This window comes from Delphinapterus leucas, chromosome 16 (assembly GCF_059928025.1).
Source record: "Delphinapterus leucas isolate spDelLeu-1000000601 "Yukka" chromosome 16, BTC_Dleu_Yukka2, whole genome shotgun sequence".
NCBI classification, from domain to species: domain Eukaryota; kingdom Metazoa; phylum Chordata; class Mammalia; order Artiodactyla; family Monodontidae; genus Delphinapterus; species Delphinapterus leucas.
Genome location: NC_143144.1, coordinates 18,084,853 through 18,109,525, shown reverse-complemented (window position 1 = coordinate 18,109,525; position 24,673 = coordinate 18,084,853). Strand labels below are relative to the sequence as shown.

The 24,673-nt window shown below is 41.0% G+C and overlaps 1 protein-coding gene and 1 non-coding gene across 2 annotated transcripts in view; both read right to left on the bottom strand.

Annotated features, from left to right (window-relative positions):
- Positions 1-450: 450 nt before the first annotated feature.
- Positions 451-24,673, bottom strand: part of ZNF365 (zinc finger protein 365) — a 28,480-nt gene continuing 4,257 nt past the window's right edge. Inside the window, exons 3-5 of the mRNA XM_022560632.3 lie at positions 13,240-13,420; positions 6,961-6,998; positions 451-6,225 (exon numbers count right to left, since the gene is read on the bottom strand). Of these exons, the coding sequence (XP_022416340.1) occupies positions 5,961-6,225; positions 6,961-6,998; positions 13,240-13,420 (484 nt within the window). The 3' untranslated portion in view covers positions 451-5,960. The remainder of the gene's footprint in view (positions 6,226-6,960; positions 6,999-13,239; positions 13,421-24,673) is intronic.
- Positions 2,616-2,722, bottom strand: LOC115804042 (U6 spliceosomal RNA). The gene has a single exon (XR_004024848.1). It is a non-coding gene; the product is annotated as a U6 spliceosomal RNA (small nuclear RNA).

Below are 24,673 nucleotides of genomic sequence, written 5' to 3'. Positions count from 1 at the left end.
TCCCTTGTACCTACTACAGTGACTGACTCATAAAGGGCCCCCAGTGAATACTGGTGAATGGTTGGCTGGCTGGCTGGCTGGATGGATGGATAAGTGGATTGTTGGATGTGTAGTTAGTTCCAGTGATTTTGACAAGATCTCTTTGGTGAGAACTTGAAGCGGGACTTGCTGAAGCTATTGGGCCAAACTGGGCATTCACTTTGATGAACAGCTCCCTTCTAAATGATAAGGCAATGGTGAGATATGCTATACCTGACCCTGAACATACGTGGTGTTCTAAGAGTTATGAGGCTGCCTTGGGGAAGTGACGACTTGAAATCTGAAGGCTGAGTAGAAATTAACCAGGAGGAGAAGAAAGAAAAAGGCATTTCAGGCAGAAGGCATAACCCAGCATAACTGTGGTGCAGCGGGAGAGCAGGATACTGGTGAGGCTCTGGAAGGAAGCTGGTCTGGAGAGGGGTGAGGAGAGGTGTGGGGCTAGAGGAGGTGGGAGAGGTAGGCCAGAGCCAGAGCCTGCAGGCAAGCTCAGGACTTTGTTCTGAGTCCCAGTAACTAACTGTGTGTCCACTCATTTGCCTTTACCCCCCTGTAAGCTCCTTTGTGTTTACGCTAGGGTGTCCCTCACCTAATAAGAAACCCAGTTCCTTCCACCAGCCCTGTGTTTAGGATTATATTAGTATAAGAAATTTCAGCTGTGGTGTCAAGTTACAGGCAGACTTAAGTAGGGATAAAAATAAAGTGGTACATTCTTGAGAATAAGGGAAATGGATGCTCCCCCTTGAACAAAGAGGAGGGATTGAGACATATAATCAGCTCTTTCTCTATGATATATCTGACCAAGGTAAATGCAGTGCCCCTCTCATCAGTCAGCAAACTACCAATTTGAAGTATCCAAAAATGTGTGCACTAAACTCTAACACACTTAGATCTGAAACTCTGGAATTCTTTGGCAATTTGGGGTGGCTCTGTTATAAAGCAGGGGCTGTGTAGAAATTACGGAGTGGTGATATTTATATCCTCCACAGTGGCTTGCATTAAGTAGGTGCAATAATTGATAATAAATACTAAGCTGAATTTTAGGACATTGAGAGCCACTGTATAATCAACAAATGCATGCATTTAGGACCATTATCTGGGACTCTTGTCAAGGAAGAGGCACAATGTTTTGAAAGAGCCCTGGCCAAGATTCATGGAGACAATATTCTGATTCTTGCTCTGGCTCTGTCATGAAGGAGCTCGTGGCCCCTGGACAACTCTTTCAAACCACCATAAGCCCCACCTTCACTGTAAAATACGGTGAAGTCATAAGTATTGTTACAAGAATGGCAAAAGTTAAGTATCATCAAAATTATCTGAAAAATGTGTGAGGAAGAAAGTGCCTGAGGAAGGCGCAGTCCTGCAACCTGACACACCACACCACCTCTTAGTAAGTCCAGCATTGCCAATTTCTCCCCCAGTGTTGGAAACAATTGCTGTTGACGCAACTGAACGCCAGATGAAGTGGTTGGCTTGCATTGAGGAGCCATGTTGTAACAAAAAATGTACCTTCTCTTTAAACACTAAAGCTACATTTCAGTGAGGTGTGATGCTTCCTGGGAAGCACCTGGTTCTGACTGAGGTAACACTGCCCACATGGATCTCTCTCATCTCCCCAGCTGCTGTTTCTGCATCTGTTAAGAGAAGAAAGTGATACCTCCTTGTCCCTACCTACCTCAAATGCATTTTATGAGGATAACTGTGGATACGTGTATAAAGTCCAAGTCAATGGGAAAAATCTCCAAAATCAATTTGTCACGTCAACGCTGTTTTATGCAGCCAACATTTACAATAATGCAGTATCACACAGGACAGAATCCCAGGGCTACAAGTGTTCTTCGAAGGATCCTCACTTTTCAACAAGGTGACCTACTCTGTGTTGCACTTAGACATTTTTCCTTTAATAACTTACCATCTGCTTCTTTAGAAATTTCACTCACTGTCTTAGTAATGTCTTTTGCAGCCATAAAAAATAAGTATTCTTGCCTGTGACAGCACTTCAGATTTTCAAGGAAAGCAGCTGTGTCTCCTCTTCTCACAGGACATGAGTACCAAAGCTTTCATTCACCATCCCAGATATATACAAAATTTATTTACCAACGTCCCTATTGCAGGGCAGACAGGAGAGCTGGGCCTGCCTATGTGTGAGGTTCCTTGAGTGGAAAAAACTCATTTCTGGTTTGGAATGATGGCTGCAAACCCAGAGTAAATGTATCATAGGGGAGGTTGAAGATCCCTTTCTTAAATGAAAATTTCAGATTTGTGCATTTTACTGATACCAAACACGGACAAAAAAAGAAAAAGAAGAAAAAAAAAATTCACCACCTTAATTCACCAAAAGGAATCCAATTTCTGAAGTCCGCCATCTTTTAAATATTTGAAATGTTTCCAGGGATTGTGTTTAGGTCATGCATGCATGCCATCTCTGGAATTCATTTTTCAAGGATCCAGGTTGAACAGAATTGAGATATGGGGATTTATTTATGTTTTCTAATGCCCAGAGATAATCAAGAATGCCACAGTTATTTCTCAAGAACAATATGACCTGGTGAACCCATTAACCTTTTTTTTTTTTTTTTTTAAATATGGAACGCTTCACAAATTTGCGTGTCATCCTTGCACAGGGGCCATGCTAATCTTCTCTGTATCGTTCCAATTTTAGTATATGTGCTGCCGAAGCGAGCACCCCATTAACTTTAACAGGAGTAGGCATTAAGAACAGACTGAGGTCATCTCCCTAACAACTCTAACAGCTTCTGAACAAATGGAATCCCATAAATTTTCCTAATTCCGTGGTTCTTAAAAGACCAATGGCTGAGTAATTCTACCAATGATATAATTCTGTTAAGTATCCTGATCACTTTCTGAGCCTTGTAATGACTAGAATGTATAGCACATATAGTCTGGGATATACACTGTGAAATCTGTTCATGGTTTTTGCTAAAAGTTGATAAGTTTAAAAATACAGTGTAGGAAAATTACTTATGGTTGTGGAGGGAGATGGGAGAAAAGTGCCAAATGAGCTTTTAATGAGGACTTCTGAGTGTGAACATATGTAAAAAGAACCTTTAGATAGAAGTATTATGATAAACAAAAAAGATCAAGCTAAGTTCTCAAGAAAATTTATAGGTACAAGATCATAGTGTTTATATGTACAATGAACAACTTATTCATGAAGAACTATTTTGTTCACTGTTAATAGACAAGCACACTTGGTTCCCTGGAAACACTTCAACTAGACAAAACATACCAACATGTTAGTCATAAATATAGCTTTATTATTATTTCATAATCTAAAAACTTTTTTTTAAAATCTGGGAACAGAACATTCCTACTTCCATACAACAGAATGACCCTGAAGAATACCGGTAACAGTGTCTACGTTATCTGAACTTTGCATTTAAGAATCTGTAACCTAGTTTGGGAAAAGAGAATGAAAGAAGGTTTGAAATAAAGATTTCTTCCTTACAAAGCAAATGATAAAATTAGATCCATTCTTCAGTTTAAACTTGAACATGTTTTCCCAGAAACTTTGGTGATTTCTTCAAAAAAGCAATTCTAAGGTTGACTGCCTATTAAGAAACAGAAAATATTTAAAAATAAGACCCAAGTTGGACATGGCACAAGACTCAGGCCAAGGCATGTAAATGGGATATCCCTTAGAATGAGGTGGCTCCCATGTCTCAAAAGCAAATTTATGTCTCTAAGGAAGCACAATATACATAATGCATCTCCTTATGTAAGAGTCAGAATTTAGTTAGAACTTAAAAAAAATTTTTTAATATAATAAACCTTAAAATCATTTCTCTTGTGTAATGTACATGGAGTAGATATGACATTATGGTGCTTTCTTAAGGTCACTGGGTACCACTGTCAAAGAGAGCTGTCATGCCCTCTAGGCATATTAAATGAAAATTGAAAATGTAAGTTACATTAAATAAAATGGGGAAAAAATCTGGCTTCTATCACCTTTAAAAGCAAACTGTTGTCATTGCACACACACATTATGGGACAAAGAGCATGCAATACAACAAACAAGTCAAGTTTTTAGTATGTAAAAGGCTAAAGTGCAATCATGGTATAAACATCAATAATAAATAAACTTGAAGGAGATTAATTCTCCAAATAAATAATTATTATAACGTTACAGTTTTTAGTGTTAGCCTAAACAGTGATATTCACAGCAATGTATTTTCCCACTTAATAGTTGCCTATACGCCACGTGAAAAGCCCACCCCCATGAGCCAAAAGTCAAGGTGAAGATTCAAAAATTAACATTTTCACTACGATAGGTTCAAAGCATTTGTATAAGTTACACTTTTCAATTTACTGGCATTTTAAGTAATTGCTTTGTTACCTATTTTTAATGCATTGCTAATCTGATGCTTATTGCAATAACAATCATAATTCTACTAATGTTAATTAGGTTACAGCTTTAATTTTTAAAATAAGAGAATTCAATTTACATGAAAATACATAGTTTAAAAACCACCCACCACAAACACACACCTTTTTCATGAGTATTTAAAAATAAATTATTAATATACTTGACATATATATTTTGTATGTGTTATGTGCTGTACATTTATACAAATAAATGTATATATTTGTGGACATAATTGTTCTTATTTCCAAAAGAATGTCAGCACTTGTAAACTCTGCAGGAGACCTGATGATATTGCTAATTTAAAAAAAAAAAAAGTAACACGGAAATTCATTCTTGAAGAAAATTGTAAAGCAGGAGGTTCGTAACAGATGGTTCTTTATGGAAACCAAGGCCATTTTAGGGAGGCAGGGCGGGGAGGACAATCTCAGATTCTGGATCCCACATGCAATGTTTATTTCAGAAATTACTTTAGAAGGCCGTATACAACAAATACATTAGATACTTGGTTGAAAGGTAAGAACATGTATTTTAGTCATAAAAGGGCACAGAAGCAGCAGGAGGTGGAAAAAGTTAGGCCAGCAAGGAGAAAGTCATGCCTACAGCTAACAGATAGGATGCTGACACCCCCCGGGAAGCAGGTCTTAGGAAAGGGCTGAGTAACATCTGTGGTGTCTCTGGGATGGCTCACAATGCACTAAATGTGCAATCCACTGGCATCCAACCATTCAGACCCTGAACTGGTGATGGGTGCCGATCAAAAGTGTTTTACTATCCTCCCCAACCATAGCAGTAGAAGCAGCTATTAAGATAGAGGCTGGCAGCTTGGTCTTAGGGTGCAGAATACTCAGCCAAAGAAGAGAACAGAGGTGCATCAAAATAAGAATAAACATGCATCCAGGGAAACAAAAACCTGCATGAAACAAACTAGAAAACAGTCTGTCGGAATGACAACTGAAGTCTGACAGAACGAGTCCTTGAAGCAGCCCAAACACTGAAATCTTGATTAATCAGAATACTCAGGGAAACAGCCTTATTTTGGAAGCTCCCAAATTAATTGAGGGTAAGGTTAAAAACAAACAAAAATATGTTTATTTCACTACTATTAACAGGACTTTACATTCCCATTCCTTGCCTCACAATTCACAGAGCAGGGGGCACAGGTTGAGTTTTTTTCCAGCGCCTGACATCTTCTTTGGCCTTGGGCCTGAGAATTAACCACTGCACAGAACTCCAGATGTGGAAATGGCTGGAGACGGGCTAACCATCTTAGAAGGTGGAGCTTCATTTTACTAAAAGTTTGGAATAAGACTGCTTGCATTGTTAAAAAATTCTTTCTGTAATTTGCCTCTTGCTTCCAAAAGGGACTTGTAAAAAATTCTGGTTCACCGAGATTTCCGTTTGTTAAATTCTGGTTAATCCAGGTGCCTGTATGGACATGAAATGTGTTTTATGATGGCTTGTGTCTAAAAGAACATTACTGACCCCTAGAACAACATTCCCAAAGCCCAGTGGTGGTTGTCCAGAGCCATCCACCCTTTTAGATGATGTTCACAATCGCTGTTGGCTTTTTTTTGGCCATTTTCGGCCTTATGTTTCCTTTCCGGGTAAATCCTAGAGGCTCCCCTTTCTTTGCTGGTCTGCAGAGTTCTCTTGCGGACTCGGCCTGTTCGTGCGTGGACTTATTAGCAGGCTGCATGCTGGCTCTGTCATCCTTGGCTTTTTTCAGGTAGCTCCTTCCCTTTGGATGGAAATGGGTCTTGAGATCAGGGTGGTTACACACAGAATGTGGGTGCCCTCGGCTTCTACAAATGGTTAGGGGGGAGGAAGGAGATGAGCAGAAAGAAAGATTTCTTTAAATCCTTAAAAGAATAAAATCTACTCATGGAACAATCACTCCTGCATGCTAAGGTGGCAATAATGCTGCCAATAAAACAAATAATATATATTGATATTTTTCTTCCAAAAATTTCTATGGCCTTCATGAAGTGATCTCATGATACTAAATTCCCAGGGAGATATTACTAGTCTTATTTACCAGTGATAAAAACTGAGGTAGAGAAAACTTAAATGACTATCCAGGGTAATACATACAGTGGTCTATGGAGAAGATGGGACCAGAACCCTTATCTCTTGACTCTTTAAGTGACTTCTAGGGGATTCAAACAAATCTGTAGTACAGCTATCATAAAGTATATGATTCACAGTATAAATTTATATATATATATATAAATTAGTGTGCACACTACATTAATAGTGCTATAGAGATATTACGACTACACTATAGCACAATAAGAGAAAGTTATATTATACAATATTTTAAAAAGACTCCTGCATTACTATCATACTGCCGTATACTCACAGACTATTAGCAGAGTTAAAAGTCACATCCACATTTTAGAAAGTTAGGTACACAAGCAGGTAAATTTTCTCCTGAAACTCTCAAATCCACTTATATTATAGATATCATATAAAGTGCAACAGGAACACATATTATGCAAACAATATCAAATAGCCTAAGTATAAAAAGATATACATACAGGCATTTGGATTTCCTATTTGAGGAGATATCTGTAAGCTGAAGGAAAACAAATAAGACAAAACATTACTTCACTTAAAGGCTGGATTCGGTTTTTAAAATCCTCGTTGCTTATATTTTTAAGAAACTGTATTCCCATTAAAGAAGCCGGTAACTGGTATCGGGATCACTGCCCATGGCACCATCCATCACCGCGGAGAACAAGAACGTTTCATGCTCAGCTCTGCTTACTCAGGAAGCCTCTGTGGCTCCCTGTTCTGAGATTTCCAAGAAGCCAGTATCAGCAGATCTCAAAAATTTCAAAAAGTTAAACAGCCCCTCAAGAGAACAACACTTGAAGAAACATGTTTTTAAAAACTGGAATGATGTGCCATTATTTCTTGATTGATTCAGGCTGTATTTGCAGCTAATTTACTACAGCTATGTCTGGTCACAGTGTATCAACTACGGGGAAAATTGGCATAAAATGTTTATTGCCTAAAATACATCATTTCTAAAATGAGAGCATACGAAGACCAACTCCACAAATGTCCTGAGGCCATCTATCTTTGAGGTTATTTTCCACTCTCAATAAAATATCTGCATGCACTTTTGTGGTTGGGCTCAGAATATCATTTGCAGAATAAATGATAATTATCATTTTGTGTTCCACATGTCACCAGACACTTTATAGGCAAGTGTATTTATAGCATATTCCCAACCTCCCTCATGCAGCCTTTACTGAAAGAAGTGGCGTCACATCTGCAAGCAGACTGACGGAAGAAGAGGACGACAAAGAGAATGTGGAGAAAGGGCCATCCTGGCGCAGCGTGGCCAAGACATGCATCCCTCTATACTCAAATCACTGGAGAAACCAAGCTCAGCATAACAGGATCTTCTTCCAGGTCTTCTGTGTGAAGCTTGAGCTTTAGTCAGGAGCAAATCAGGAAGCAGCTTTCTTCAGCAGACTTCTGAGGGTCACGTGCCTAGGAAGGTAAGATGGGACTCCTGCCTTCTGCCTTGGGACACAACTGAAAGTCAGCATTATTGCTGACCCTGTCCACGCTGGCTGGGTTTGGCATGAGAGTAGTAAACGTGAACAGAAAAAGGCACATTCCTTGCGTGAGGGTCATGAGGTCTTGCAATATACAAAGAAGGGGGAACAGATGGCTCCGGCAAACACCAGACTGGTAGTTTCCGGGAACCCCAAAGGCATCAGCATTTCTACCCTCTTTCTCCCAGTCCGCCTGCCCCCGCTCCCCATCAGCTGGGCTCCTTGAATGGGTTTTAGTGTGTATATAAACTCTAAAAACTTACAGGGTTTTCCTTCCTTTAAATACTTTCCCACTTAAAAAAAAATTATTATTATTGAGGCATGACAAAATATGTTCAACTTTATGTATGTATGCAAGCATATAGTGTAATGATGTATTGCATATGGGTACATAATTCCCTTTGGAATTTTATGCAAAAGTTGTGTGTGTGTGTGCTTCTCTCACAGGGAAAAGGCCAACAGTGATCTGCTAGATTATGAGACTTGGGGTGGAGGTGGGGCCGATATCACAGGCACCAAAGAATTTCATGTGCTCTCCTCCCTGTGAACACAAGAGGCCTCCACAGCCTCAGGCAGATGGAAATGCTCTTCCCACTTAGCCCAACTACCTACCTCCATTTTCTCCTGGTCCAGCTACTTTGTCTTCTTTTTACTTAGGGAGAGGAGGGTATGAAGATGGGGATCAAGAGAGTCCTTGGTCAAGGTTTCAGGTTGAAAAAATATAAATAACCTTGCACTGAGAGCCAATTTAAGTACTTAAAAGACAAATATGGTGTCTCAGGTTATTATAGGTTTTGGGAAACTGGACACCTAGCCCTCCTCCAACTTCCCCTCTGTTTATACTCAATTTTTGAGGCCAAAACCTTGGACTCGTTTTTGACTCCTCACTTTCCCTCGCCAGCTAAATCTAATCCTTCAGCAAGGCCAGCTGGTCTTGTCAATTTTCCTCCAAGAACATATCCGATACCCTTCACCTCTCTCTACTCGGTTCTACCCAAGCTGCCATCCCCCCTCATCTGCCACAACAGAAGAGCTTTCTAACTTGTCGCTTATTTTTGCACCCCTCCAGTCAATTCCCCACAGAGCAGCAGAGTGATTTTGCTAAAACACAGGTCACCTCCTACTTAAAACCTTCCAATGGCTTCCCCGTGTGCAGTGGAACATATGCAAACTCCTTATATGACCAAGAAGCCCCTGCCTGATCTGGATCCTTCCTACCTCTCTGACTTATCACCCACCACTCAAACATGCCAAGCTTGTTCCCTCCTGAGGCAGCTGCATTTCCTATTCCTTTGCCTAGAATATTCCACTTCCAAATTCTCACAGAGCTGCGTCCTTGTTATTCAGGTCACAGTGCAAATGTTGCCTCCTCAGCAAGGCTTTTTTTGAAAGCTTTTTGCTAAAGCTAAAGTGGCCATCTCAAACATATCATCTTACTTTTTTCTTTATAGTAGGATCTTCATTATACGAAATTATCTTCATTATCTGTTTGCTTATTGTGTGCCCCTCCTCCCTGAGACCAGGGACCTCATCGACCTCGTTCACAGCAGTTTCCTCAGCACCCAGTAAGCACTGCATCCCCAGTAAATATGTTAAATGAATTACTGCTAGTCCTAATTTAGCAACCTGCAGGAAATAAATGCAATGCTTAAAATAAGATTATCCAAGCTATTTCATGACCTTCCATTTGAGCAGTTCTGTGAGTGATTTTGGCAGATGAGATATTAGGTCACTTTGTGTCTAATTCGACAGCATGTTTCTGAGCATACAGACAAATTACCTGAGTAAGCATATTACATTTTTAGAAATCAGCCAGGTGAAAAAGAACATAAATGCTCAAGAGGATTAAGGGAAAGATACATATGCCGAAACATTATTTCAGAAAAGGCACTAAATATGAGGGGGAAGGAAATTCTTCTAGAGCACAAAAGAATCTTAAAGCTAGAAGACATCTTAGAAAGAAGCAATTTAACACGTCAATCTAGAAATGTCACTACTCTCTGGAGGTGGTAATGAGAAAAAGAGGGAAGAGGAGAGAGGGAGGGAACTGGGGGCTGGAAAAGAAGGGAGATGACAAGGCCGCACTGTTTCTGTACAGCAGCCTTGTTGGAGATGGCAAGAGCCAGCCAGGCTCCTGACAGCATTCCCCACTGTTCTGGAGGAGGGAGCGGAGGTGGGGGGAGTCAGTCAGAAAGTTCTGCTCCATCCTGGGGTGCACTGCGGCAAGGAGCTCTCCTGGGCGGGGCTGAGGCTCCAGAAGCCCAGGCTTCTTGGTGCCCTGCACTTTCATTCAGCTGGGCCAAACAGGTTACTAAAGATACGATTCAAAGGTTTTCCTGCTAAAAGAATCCAAGTTCTTCCATAGCCACAGATACCAGAGAGGCCAGACTGAGCAGTCTGATTACATCAAAGACGTGGTGAATGTATTTTATTATGATGAAACAGACTAAGTAAAAAGGTAAAATGGTCTTAGGGTTTGTAGACTGTCTCATAACGTGGTACACTATGGTCCAAAGTAGAGTTTAGAGGACTATACATGAAAACAGGGGAAACGACATCTGCCCATACTTTCAGAAATCAAACATCTCATTCTTGGTGTTCTCAGGGCAGTGTGTTCTCCCTCCAAAAGTCAGCTCACCTCACTACAGCCTGATCATGCCCTACTCACAGACAGCTCTCACTTCTAAATTCACTGCTACAATCTTAACTGCACTTTATTTGATCCGAATTAGTCAACTCTTCCTTATGTAGATCAAATCTGAAGAAGGCAGATGACGTCAGGTTTTGGGACATAGAGAACAAAAACAAATATTGATTAATTAAATGTCCTACCGTATTTGTATGTACATGTATATATATGTGTGTGTGTGTGTGTGTGTATGTATATACACATACTTATGTGTGCGTGTGTGTATATATATGTTATGTGTACACATACACACACATAATTTTATATCTATACATCTGACTAGAAGAGCTGAGATGCTGTTCAACTTTTGATTACATGATACAGCAGCATGAGAAGTAAGGACTGGCCATGTCTTTTAAAAGGTGTTCAGTTTCCAAGCTGGAAAAGTAAAGTCAGCAGAAGAAGTGAGCACAGAAATGTAAATAAAGGCGAGAACTAATGGGCTTCCTTTCTTTCTCATTGCCTTCCATTATTTTCTCTGAGACCTTCTTAGCTCTGGGTTACTAATAATTTATACATTTCTTAGTTCTGGGTTACTAATAAGACTAAATACTGAAAATATCATGGCTACATTTTAATTTTAGAATTCCTAACCACCAAAGTCAGGTGATGATCACAGAACTTAAGAGGCCAAAAGCCCTTATACAGCATCTAGTCCAACTGCTTCATTTTATAGAAGAATGATAGGCCCAGGAAGACAAACTGTCTCATCCAGTCAGAAGCAGGGTGGGAATGATCTAGAAGCCAGGCCCTCTCACCTCACATCTGGGCTCGGTGACCTCATGCCACAACCCTCCCCTGAGAGATGGCAAGGTGGAAGAAGGAGGCAGGAAAGGGCTCAGAGTGTCCCTCCAGCCGAGACTGCACTCTTGCATTTCCCAAGGAGGTGACAGGGGAATCGAGGAGGGGAATAAACGTTCCTTCTCAGGGGACCACAGACACCCACCTGGAAAATAATAAATACGTCAGGTAGCTGAAACTGCTTTGATGACAGTTACTGAAACCTCACAAACATGACACATTTACTTCCTTCCAGTCTACTTTGTTCCTGACTGGGAAGTTCTGGCGCTTGCCCAACTGTGCGGCTCGAAGGCTGAGGGAACGTTACTACAGTAGGCACCGTGTAAGATTCTTCATTTCTTTCCTTCCTCCATGTCTCTGTTCTTTCCTGCTGTCTCTCTCCCTCCGGTCTTCCTTCTTTATCCACATGCCTTTCATTTCATTCCTTCTTCGATTATTTAATCATGTATCCTGTTAATCTTGGCTTCCGGACTGCTCAACCTAAACTTTTCAATCCACCAATAGCAACCTTACTAACCTTTTGGTTAGCATAAGTGTTCCCTATTTTTCTTTTCCTCATATATATAGTCCATTTGGGGGTTAGTAAAAGAATCATCTTTAAATCTTCTGGGAAGGTGGTAATAAGCATAAATAAAATTCAATGGATAATGAAAATGTTATAAATAAACCACTTTAGGTTTTCAAAAATCCATTCTTTGGCTTTGTTGTTTATACCACCAAGGAAACTGTATAGAGGGCAAATATGGCCATCCACCTCCGACACCTACAGCATGGTTATTTGTAAACACCCCACCCTCTGAAGAGACCAGGTAATCTGGATCAAGCCACTTATGAGGGCCTTCCCTGGTGGCGCAATGGTTAAGAATCCGCCTGCCAATGCAGGGGACATGGGTTCAGTCCACATCCAGGAAGATCCCACATGCTGTGGAGCAACTAAGCCTGTGTGCGCCACAACTGCTGAGCCCACGTGCTACAACTACTGAAGCCCGCGCACCTAGAGCCCATGCTCCGCAACAAGAGAAGCCACTGCAATGAGAAGCCCGTGCACTACAACAAAGAGTAGCCCCCGCTCGCCACAACTAGAGAAAGCCCTCGCGCAGCACCGAAGACCCAATGCAGCCAAAAAAAAAGCCACTTATGAGAGTCTGGACCTTCATCCATATTCAGGGTTCTCACTTGGGCTCTAGGCGTTTTTTAAGTCCCTGAAACCATATGTAAAATTGTATGCAAAAATGTATTATAATATATCACCTGTGAATTTTTCTTAGTCTTTTTGAAAATCTACTTAAAGAATGTTTCACCTATAGAGACTACCAAATAGTGTTTTCCTTCCTATTAAAGAAAAAATGTGGTTAAATTTTGCTAACTAAGAAGCATGAAAGTTTTCAGAAGATTCCTTGAAGAGCTCCAAAACAGGATAATAACTTCCAATATACTTGACACCAAGGTAGGGACAGATGATTTCTTTGTATACTTCGAACTGTCATTCTACAATATAAAAATATTTCTACCAACTCAGCTTGGTGTGGAGCTGGAGAGTGAAGAAATGGAGACCGTGCGTCCAGGAATGTAGCTTACTTCCAAGCGTCTTGAACTCACCTGTATCACTTCCCCGACACAGGCATGGCCAGGGCAGTGCTTTCAAATGACGTCTAGAAAATTCCTGCAAATCATTCCCCAGTTCCCTTTTCTTCTGTCCTTGACCCCACCTGATATATCACAGCCCTCACACCTGGTGCGGGGCCTGCATGACTCACCACGTGCTCACTGGTGTCCCGGCAGAGGCCAGCGGCCTGCTGGCTGTGATAGTACTCCAACTGCTTTTCCGCCAGTTCTACCCGGTGCAGCAGGTTCTCAATAAAGTCCTGGAGCCGAGCTTTCCCCTGAACCTCCTTCTCAGCGGCTGCTTCCAGGAAATGGTTGAATGTAACCACTTCTCTGCAAGGCAAAAACATCAGAACACAAAATGGAGAAGCGAGACAGGAATTCATTCATTCAATACATATTTACTGAGTGCCTACTATGTGTCAGGTACTGCCCTAGGCAGTATGGCCACAGCATGATAAAAGAGATAAAATTACATTTTAAGTGATACATTTAGAGGCTACATTTTAGTAGAAGAAGATAGTCACTATAAAATATACAAATAAACATATATGTCATATGGTGATAAGTGCTAAGGAGAAACAGGGCAGGGGGACAGCGAATGATGGAGGAAGGGAAGGAGTAAGTGAAACTATAGAAAGCAAAGTCAGGACAACATTTTGGATGGGGCAGCATTTGAACAGACACCAGGAAGCAAGGAACAGCCATGCAGATAGCTGGGAAGAGCAAGCCAGGTGCTCGGTGGGAATGTGCAGAATGGCCTGAGGTACAGCAACGAGGCCTGCAAGGACAGAGCAGAGTGGGGAGGGTAGGACAGCCAGAGCAGGGACCAGGCGGGGCCTCACAGGTCAGTGTGCCAGATGTTATTATGAGATGGGAAACCACTGGCCACTTTTGAGAAAAGTTCTGACTTACATTTGAAAAGTCTGGCTATTGGGGAAGAAAAGACTACAGGGAAGGAAGTATGGAAGCAAGAGGCCACACTGAGCACCAAAGCATATAAAAGGAGTCACCATGTCCAATAGTGTGTATATATATATATATATTTTTTTTTTTTTGCGTTACGCGGGCCTCTCACTGTTGTGGCCTCTCACGTTGCGGAGCACAGGCTCCAGACGCGCAGGCTCAGCAGCCATGGCTCACGGGCCCAGCCACTCCACGGCATGTGGGATCTTCCCGGACCGGGGCACGAACCCGCGTCCCCTGCATCGGCAGGTGGACTCTCGACCACTGCGCCACCAGGGAAGCCCCAATAGTATATTTTTGAGCTAAGAATGAAACAGTCCAAGAACTGCCATCTTGAGGTAGATCCAAGGTCTGTTGGGGAAGCTACGTTAGCTGACATAGGAGAAGCAATGTTCAGGTTGCCCTTCCCTAAAAAGTTGAGCAAAATACCTTTACCTACATAATTCATTGTGATTCAGAAATCCAGAAAAATTTTAATAACTATATTACTATTTTATATCTTTTTATTTCTAATGCAAGTATGAAAATAATACTTTACTGAATTATAACTAAATAAGTTCTTTATAAAAAATTCAAACATATTAAAATATAATGAAGAAAATATCACCTGAAACCCCATTATCCTAAGACCACCACTGTTTACATTTTGGTAACCATCCTCACAAACATCTCTACATACACACACACACACACACACACACACACACAAATCAGTACTACCAATAGGTATACAGTATCACAATTCTCTCATTTGATTTGCCTCACTTAATAAGAAATCATGAAGATCTTTTTGGCCATCCCCTTTGTATGTTTTGTCACACTCACTGGAGCTACTGATTTCCATAATTTCACTACCTGTTGGATATAGTATTTCCTTTATGTGTCTTTGAACTCGCAACCTTCAGAGAGCAGTCCCTCATGTTTCTGGCCATGTTCTACTCACGCAGAACCAAGATTCTAAGGACTCTGATCATTGTTCCCCTAAACTTCATTCATTTTAGATTAAAAAATCTAAATGTTTTCTTAAATCTAACCTCATGCAGTTGTTCTAGAGAGTTCATTAAATTCATTGCCTTCTCTGAATCTTCTCAACCTCCACTTGATTTTTATTTTCTGCTAAGCTCCATAATTTCTTGAGAGTAGAACTTCAGGGCTGTTCAGCTCAGGAAGTCATAGTTTCAAAGAAGGTCTTTGCAAAACAGTTGGTGGTGGCTTCCAGATCCTTTATTCTGTACAACTGGTCAGGGAGCCACTTTTACAATTAGTCATGACTTTTCTCTCATAAATATATTACATCACACTTGGCCATACTGAAACTTTTCTGACACTTCCTACAGAGTCAAACGTCTCTGTAAAATGTTATATCATATATTTATAAAATTATATATTTATAAAAACAGAAAAGAGACTGGTTCTAACAATGATTCACTCCAAAAATTGCTCATCATACCAGTCCCCTTTTTTCTAGTTTCCTATCCAGATCAAACATAAACCCAGAGCCCATAATAATTCCATTATCTTTCAGGAGCTAAGAAGTAGTCACATATAGGAAATAAGAGTCCTTTTGGAAAGTTCTCTTTCATCACTAAGTTTCAAGTTTATTTCCAGATGTTTCCGTATGAGCCCTGCATAGAAGATGTGCACTTTCCAAGCTGTTGAAGCCACGGACACAAGCCAGTTTTCAAGCTCTGCCGTCATTTGGCTCTGACCTGCCTCCTAGGTAAGTCACAAACCCCAACCAGCAGCAAAACAGTGGAGGGTCCATCCAGGTGCCACATCCAGCCCTGTCATGGTTCTTAGTTACAACTGAGAACGCTTGGATGGGATATCTTCACACAGCTCAAAAGCACCACCGAAAACAAAGCCCAGGAAATGGCTGCTCCTTCCTCTTTCCAATATCAAGGCTTCAATTCATTTGGAGTCAAATGATGTTTAGTGGTGATGTTTGGTGACGTTTAGGATAACTGACTAATAAACCAGTCTCCAAATTGGTACTTACAGGGGAAACAACCAAAAACCCACAACCCTCTCGCCCACCAAAACCAAAAACATAGCAAAAAGAGCCAGTGTATTTTTTCAATTCATTTTGGTTTATAATATTTACTATATTTATCTCATTACAGAAATATTTCATGTTTATTATGGGAAATACAAAAAGTGACCTATGGAAGATCTAACTGAGCAGGGACTGAATCAGCTTTTTGTTCTTTGCTGTAAGCCCATCACTCAGTACAATACCTGACACATAATATTCAATAAATATTTGTTGTAGTCAATGTTTAAAAAGGACAGGGAAGAAACAAAAAATGACCCATAATCCTACCACCCAGAGGTAACTACTGTGAACATTCTGGTGTATTTTTTCCAGTCTTTTTTTTTCTCTGTGCATATTTACTATTCTTGAGCTCTCAGGCTGTTACTGTTTAGAATATAAGACAGCAATATTTGACAGCTTAATCCCACAGAATTAACATCTCAAAAGCAGGAAAACAAATCTGAATGCAATACAGCTTATGATTGTGGCTACATTTTTAAATCATGTGATGTTTTATTACCGGTTCCATATAAAAATTTTTAAAACATTAATGCCACTAGTTGATTGTGGAGTGTTATGTTGTAAAAATGAAGCATCTTTTTCTAACCTCCCTCATTCAATTATCTTGTCCCCTAAAGCTAAGAAGTTAATACCCTTTCTTCCAAACAACCTGGCACCAATGCTAACCTAATTTCAGCTTATGGATGTTTCACATCAACTAAGAAAAAAAAAAAAAAAGACATTTAAAACAGTGATGATTTAATTTTAAAAGAGAAGTTACACGAGACAAGGGCTGGAGATGTTCATACTGAGATTCTGTTTGGGTATCTGTATTAGGTAAAAACAGGAACAGAAACTAGTAATTAATTGTGGAATAGCACATGTACACAACTTCAAATCCCCCTCTCACATCCTGTTCAGTCTGGATTAACAATATCCAGAAACACGTCTTATTTTCCCAAGGAATCTTGTGAATTTCCTGAATGAAAAAGACAGAGATTTAACTACTTTGCATTTGTACTTTCTTTAATCATTATACTCCAAACAGTAAAATATCCATTCAAAGTGCAAGACAGACCAATGGATTTCAATGGAAGGGAGAAGGAAATGTTCCTTCACTGATGTGGTTTCAGATTCCACATTGCAGTTAACCTTTGAGAAGCTACCAACTGTCAAGCTCTGGCATAATATCAAAGCAGAATATCCACTATTCTCTCAAAAGGCTGTTAACATACCTCTCCATTTTCCTACCACATATCTGTGTGAGACTGGATTTCCTTCATCTACTTCAACCAAAACAACAAATTTGCAACACATTAAAGGCAGAACTAAGTTTCAGCTGCCTCCTATTAAATAAGCCAGGCATTAAAAGTATTCGCAAAACTTTGAAAACAATAGCACTCTTTTCACTAAATTGTTTTTGGGAAAATTGTTCTTTTTCACAAAAATATGTTAACAAGTAATGGATTTAATATCATTATTTTTATATGCATTAGTGTTTTTACTTTCTAAATTTTAATTTTTAATACAGTAAATATTGACAGATAAAACCCACACAGAGAAAACTTCTTGTGGTCCTCAGATTTTTTTAAGGGTGTAAGGGGAAGCAAGGCCAAGAAGTTTGAGAACTGCTGCCATGCCATGTACAGGGTGATCCTAAACCTCAGAACTCTGGTAAGGGTGGACGACGTGGGCTAGAACTCTAGTACGATGCAGCCACAATCCATACATTTATTTACTCCATTATTCAGGAACTCAACAAACATCTACTGAATGCTACAAGGTACTGGGCTTAGTGCGAGGGCATTCATGAACCGGTGGCTGTCCTCATGAAGCTTACTGTCTAACCAGGGGTCAGCCAACTTTTTCTGTAAAGGGCCAGAGAGTAAATATTTTAGGCTCTGCAGTCCATGCGGTCTCTGTTGCAACTACTCAAGTCTGCCTAGCACAAAAGAGCCACAGAGGCTGTGTAACAATAAAACTTAATTTATGGACACTGAAATTTGAATTTCATATAATTTTCATATATTATGAATTATTATTTCTCTTTTGAATTTTTTTCAAGCATTTAGAAATATAAAAACTATTCTTAGCACGGGGCTCCACAAAAACAGGTGGCAGGCTGGATCTGGCTGTCTTGCACAGACCCCTCACATAGTGGGGGAAGCAGACCTTAAAAGAAACAAATACTGAAATAAGTACAAAATTACAAAGCTGGGCTGAATGTGACTAAGAAAAAGAATAACACATGCTATCAGACAGCAGAGTAAAAGACCTGTGTGGTTTTATTTTAAGTTCTCAACCCTAACTCAGAATACAGTGTAAAGCTGGAAGGCCAGATGAGAAGATAAGGGCAAACGTGAAATTCAGTCCAGGTGTGGGTGCAGACCAGCTCTGGGGAAATTAACTGATTCTAGGCTGCTTCCAGCCCTATCTTTGACTTCTTTTTTTTTTTTTTAAAGGTTAAAAATGACTGAAATCCAGGTTTTAAGCTTCAGTGGAAAATATGCTTATTTAAAGCAATATCTGATACTAAAGGAAAAGATACCAGAATACCACTATAGTATAAGAAACTGGCCTGAAGTTCGTTATCATGCTGAATGATTTGCAGACCTAGAAATCTTTCAGTATCCTGAGATTCACAGGCATTCAGAAACAAACACAGTAGAAGGAAGCACTGAGTGAAAAAGCCCCTTCAGTACAATCAAAGTTTTATTGAGAAAAAAATATTTGTTCACTCATGCACTCATTTATTTACAGGATGGTTATAAAGGTCTAAAACATAGATAATATTTTATTTTTTACAGATTGAACCCCTTCAATTCCTTCTTCTGAGGTGGGTTAAAGATAGGTTAATTTCAAAAAAAATCGAAGATATACTATCATGTGAACAACACACTCTAGAAGCAGGTGTAGAGATAGAGGGAAATGCACGTTAATGCACTGTGGTGTTCATTGCGATTTTACATTGGCATTGAACTATGCATTGCTTTTGTTTGTTTGTTTTAAATATTTACTTATTTATTTATTTTGGCTGCGAAGGGTTTTATTTGCGGCATGCTGGATCTTCGTTGCAGCATGTGGGATCTTTAGTTGCGTCATGTGGACTTCTTAGTTGTGGCATGCAGACTCCCAGTTGCCGCATGTAGGATCTAGTTCCCCGACCAGGGATGGAACCCGGGCCCCCTGCATTGGGAGCACGGAGTCCTACCCACTGGACCACTACACCAGGGAAGTTCCAAACTATGCATTGTTAATGAGGGAGGACACACTGATCATATCACTCACTGTAATCTACTATCCACAAACCATTTATCATGTCTATCTCCCTACGTTTCCACCTTTCATGGACATCCTTTAGCCTTACAATCCCCTTGGGTCTCATCACTGCACATCACCTCCTTTCTGCTCCAGCATCAGTGAACTCCACTCAGCCTACAAGCCAGGTGCTTTCTTCTGCAGATGCTGTTCCCTCCCCCAGGGTCCCTTCCCAAGCCCCCACTCTAATGATCCCTCTAACCTGAGGGCTCCACTCGCCTAAATGTGGGCTGGGTGACCTGCTGTATTCTCCCGCAGACCATGCAGCCTATCACAGCACACACTGCAGGGACTCGTCGTGCCACTGACGCCGTCAATCACAAAATCAGTGAGTTCAGGGCCCTGGCCTGCTCCTACACTGTGATTCCCACAGCACCTAATGTTGAGCCCAGCACACAACAGAGACTCCACAAATTTCTGTTGAATGCATGAGATGTCTAACTACATCTCTAGACAAAAATCTTTCACTGACTAAAAGATACTTAGGTTTCCTTGTCTCTTTTTCCAGACAAGTATTGGGGCATAAAACCAGTAAGTAACCTACAACACAGGTACCTGCTGCAGAAATGAAGGTGGGATCTAAAATTGATGCCTCTCTCCTGTTCTTTTTTGTTTTTAAACATCCAGCACTTTTTTTTTTTTTTTTAAGATGTTGGGGGTAGGAGTCTTAGTAATTTATTTATTTATTTTTGCTGTGTTGGGTCTTCATTTCAGTGCGAGGGCTTTCTCTAGTTGTGGCAAGCGGGGGCCACTCTTCATCGCGGTGCACGGGCCTCTCACTATCGCGGCCTCTCTTGTTGCAGAGCACAAGCTCCAGACGCGCAGGCTCAGTAGTTGTGGCTCACGGGCCTAGTTGCTCCACGGCATATGGGATCTTCCCAGACCAGGGCTCAAACCCATGTCCCCTGCATTGGCAGGCAGATTCTCAACCACTGCGCCACTAGGGAAGCCCTCTCTCTCCTGTTCTTAAACAACACCTTTAACAGCTTCTTATCCCAAGGGCAAAGTTCTACCAAGTTATTTAAATTTCATTTTGCATTACTGATTTATGAACCTCTTCAGAAGTATATGAAACAGTAAAAATACCCCTGGCTAAAAATAGCCTAGCTACTGATCACAGAACACCTCAGACCGACTGTAATGTCAGCCACGAGGCAAATCATAAAGCTGGAGCCAACCACCTCCGAGCACTGGAAGCCAGGCTACACACTCAGAGCTCGGGGTCAGCTCCTGTATCCCTGGCGGGGCCCACAGGGTGGAATCGACACTTGCCCCACATCAGGAGCCATGTCACATTTCTACTCTTGTCAGCCCTTTGCCTCATCTCTCTTTTTTCACTTCCTGGAACACACCAAAAAGTGTAATATATGGTTCTAATTAAGAACTTAAAAAATAACTCTAAGGAGAAAGTCAAATTATTCTTACAAATAGATCAAAACCACATTCTAAGCCCCTCAGTCCAGACAGAAAGGGTAGTTTGGGGAGGGAGGGACAGACATGAGAGAGACAAATAGAAATTTTTTTTTGGGGGGGTCTCCAAATTTTACCAGATGCCATCTCTAAGAGGGAATATTTGACATCCAGTTTTTCCTACATTGGTTCGTAAGTCTGCATGGAACACAGCCTGGATAGAGAGGCCCCATTTACATAAATGCAGTAAAATGTGGAGCAAACAGACACCTCCCTGTCCCACTGAACTCTACATCTGACATTATTTTTCTCGGCCTGCTTCCTAGCTATGGATCAGTCTGGAGACCACGCTGTCCACGCACTGCTTTAGCTGATCAAAACCGGGAAAGACGTAATTAAGTGGCAAGAGGGTTTAGCTGTGCAAAGCAAGTTACCAAGTCAAACTTGTCCTTCAAAGGACAGCATTCTACAGCCAGCTTTGGATAGAAACCTAAATGGACATTCCTGGTTCAAGCCACCCCTCGATGTCTCTTTTAACATACCCCTAATGATGTTTAATGTCTAATTTATCTGCTTGTCTACTCCTGTCATGAAAGCAGGAACTGGACTCATTTGGTTATCACTGTATGACCAGAACCTAGAATAGTACCTGGCACTCAGCAAGCACTCAGTAAAGATTTGTCTTCTGGCTGACACCAGGCTGGGAACAAGTCAAATGATGAAGGAAGAAGGGAGAGATTCTATCTGTCATAGCTTGCAAGGGAGCAGGATGGAAATTAGAGATGGAATTACAAAGAGGTCCCTCACTGCCATCAAAGGCTGGTAGTGGCACGTACTCTACCCTGACGGGGAACAGACATCCAGAGGATCAAGTTAAAAGCCGTTGTTGGAAGTTACAAGTCCCGGGTTGGTGTTCCAGAAGCTTAATATCAACTATACTGATGATGCCACCATTTCCCCATTTCCCAACACCTTTGATGCCACCTGACATTTTCTTTAATCTCATCAGAAAAATAAATGATGTCACCATGGCAGCCCTCTCAACACAGCAGAGAAGCAAGCCATTCCAAAATGGGCCAGATTTGGTATTACCTAAGTCTTGATACTCTGGGCAAATAGCGTATTTTCAAAAGTCTGGCTGAAGCACAGTTAATTAATGGAAAAAGCACTCAGCAGAGAGATAGGGAACTTGGGTTCCTGTTTCAGCTTTGCTACTAAACTTTTGTCCTTGTCATTCTACTGTTCTGGGCTTTATTTTCCAAATCTGTAAAATGAAGGTGGGTACCTTCCAGAACTAAAATTACACAGTCTCCTCAGGGTTCGTTTACAACAGTCACCTCTCTGATATCCTTCAATGTCACTGTCCTCCAGCTACCAATGCAAATCCCGCCTTTCCTCCTCACTCCTTCAGTTTGGCCTCACCACATGGGAAAATGTGTTCTCTAATGTTCATCAACTTGAAACTGTGGCTTGTATGTAAGCACTTTTTCAAACTACCCTGAGTTTGAACATGGGTATGTTTTATTCTTCCTATGTAGCGTGTAAGTTCCTTAGGGAAAAAGACCAAGAATTTCATGTCCCCCAAACACACCTAGCACAGTGCTGGGCACATCACAGGTGCTCAGTCGGGGCCTTCCAACCTTACCAACAGATGAGTGTGCAAGTAAATTTAGGATTACTGCTATTACACTGATGTTCTCCAAAGCCCAGGTCACCAACTCAGCCAGGAATCAGCTACAATCTGTCCTTTCTTGTTAAGGGACACCTTACTGCAAGGTTGGCTGGGACTGATTTACCTGATCATGGGCAGTGCTACCCTACAAGCTCTGAATACTCCTGAACAAGTAAATACAAGTACCTGTTTCCATAGGACTTTTAAAGTTGCACAAACTTTGTGAAGACAATGAGCAGTTTCTTTCTTGGATTTGCACTCCAGAAACATAGACACCTCTCTGTGGAGGTACAATGAGACTCAGGACAAAAGTACAAAACACTGCCAGTTCAAACAGTCTCCTCTGTTACAGAGCATATGTATGACTTCTGTAATCCGAGTTGATTCAGCCTATAGATGGCCTCAAGGCAGAATCAGCCCTCAAGTCTTTTTTTTTTTTTTTCAGTATGAAAGAATTTTAAAGTTATGGGGAAAATCCATAAGCAAGAGAGCCTCATGTGAATGTCAAATACTAGGTGTTTGCTTTTTTTTAAACCAAAGCTACTATCTGTGTCTTAAAGGGTCCCCAGAGTTTAAGTCAATTTCAAATGGGACTGTAACAACCTACTTCTTCTCACAAATGGGCCTTGAGAGCTCGTTTGGAGGGGTTTAACAGGAGAGCACAACTCCTGGTATGTTCGCTGGCCAAGCAGGTCTTCCGTATATGAAAGGTCATCTCTTTGGTGGAAGCCTTAGCACTGTGAGGGAGTGGTGGAAGGAAGGAGCGTGGCCCAGCCAGGCAGATGTAGTCAAATCACCCTGGTTTCAGTAGTGTGACAGATGGGCAGCTGGCTTGCTCTGCTCCCCATTTTGGGGTGGGGGATTTAGACACTGTAGCCACTGAGGCTGTTGGCCACAGTTGCTCTCTCAGACCAAGAGCTCCACTGTCCTTCCTGGAAAGAAGACTCTTTCAGTTCTATTTTATGTACAGAAAGAGTGATTATTTGAGGCTTGAATACAGAAATTAATGGCACAGGCCAAATGAAGGCTTAACAAAATGAAGACTTTGTTTATTTTATGTTTAAAAGTTTAAGGCGGTTTCACTGAATTTTCATTTAAGGTGTTTTTTTAAATGTCATTGCTTTTTTTCCCCTGGTAGTTCAAAAATGTCATACTAAAAATCAACTCATAATGTACCCTCAGGTATACACCTAAAAACATGAATGAAGATATATGTACAAGGACGTTAACTGAGACATTATTTTTAACATCAGGAAAAATGGAACAAAACCATGTATTCATCAATAACAAACTGATTAGAATAGTATGTGTCATGATTCCACTTGGGAAAACACAGTAACTCTGTATGTGCATAAAAAGTATGTATGATTGTATGGACACAGGAAAGGTCTAGAAGGACAGTCACTGAACTAAACAGTGGCTGTCTCCAGAGGATGGGGTGGGGGATGTTTGGTGAGGAGGGAGGACTTTTAACACATACAATTTTACCCCATTAAATTTTTTTTTTTACAAGTATATTTAATTTTTTAACTGGTCCTCAGGTAACAGCACTGGATTAACCATATATAACATATTATCACTATGGATTCATGCATGGCCCACTTTTACTAAAGTTAGTTAACCAGTTATTTTTAATAATAAAGCACCCTTTGGGCTTCCCTCGTGGTGCAGTGGTTGAGAGTCCGCCTGCCGATGCAGGGGACACGGGTTCGTGCCCCGGTCTGGGAAGATCGCACACGCCGCGGAGCGGCTGGGCCCGTGAGCCATGGCCGCTGGCCCTGCGCATCCGGAGCTTGTGCTCCGCAACGGGAGAGGCCACAACAGTGAGAGGCCCGCGTACCACAAAAAAAAAAAATAATAATAATAATAAAGCACCCTTGAACACACCACCCAAAATAAAAGGTAGATCCTTGACAATAACCTACATCTAACCATATGCTCCTCCCTACCGTCACATTGTTCTCCCATACTCCAGGCAGCCACCACCCCAAATCCCATGTCCGTTATTACCTGTGTACTTAATAAATAAAACATGACAAACAAGTAAATGCACACAATTAATTTGGTTGCCTTTTAAATTCAGTGCTCATCAATCACACAGAAATATCACTAATTTAATTCTAGGCTTTTCTCTGCACATAGAGCAACCCCATGTGCCATTTTTTCAGTGGTGCAGTGTTAGTCA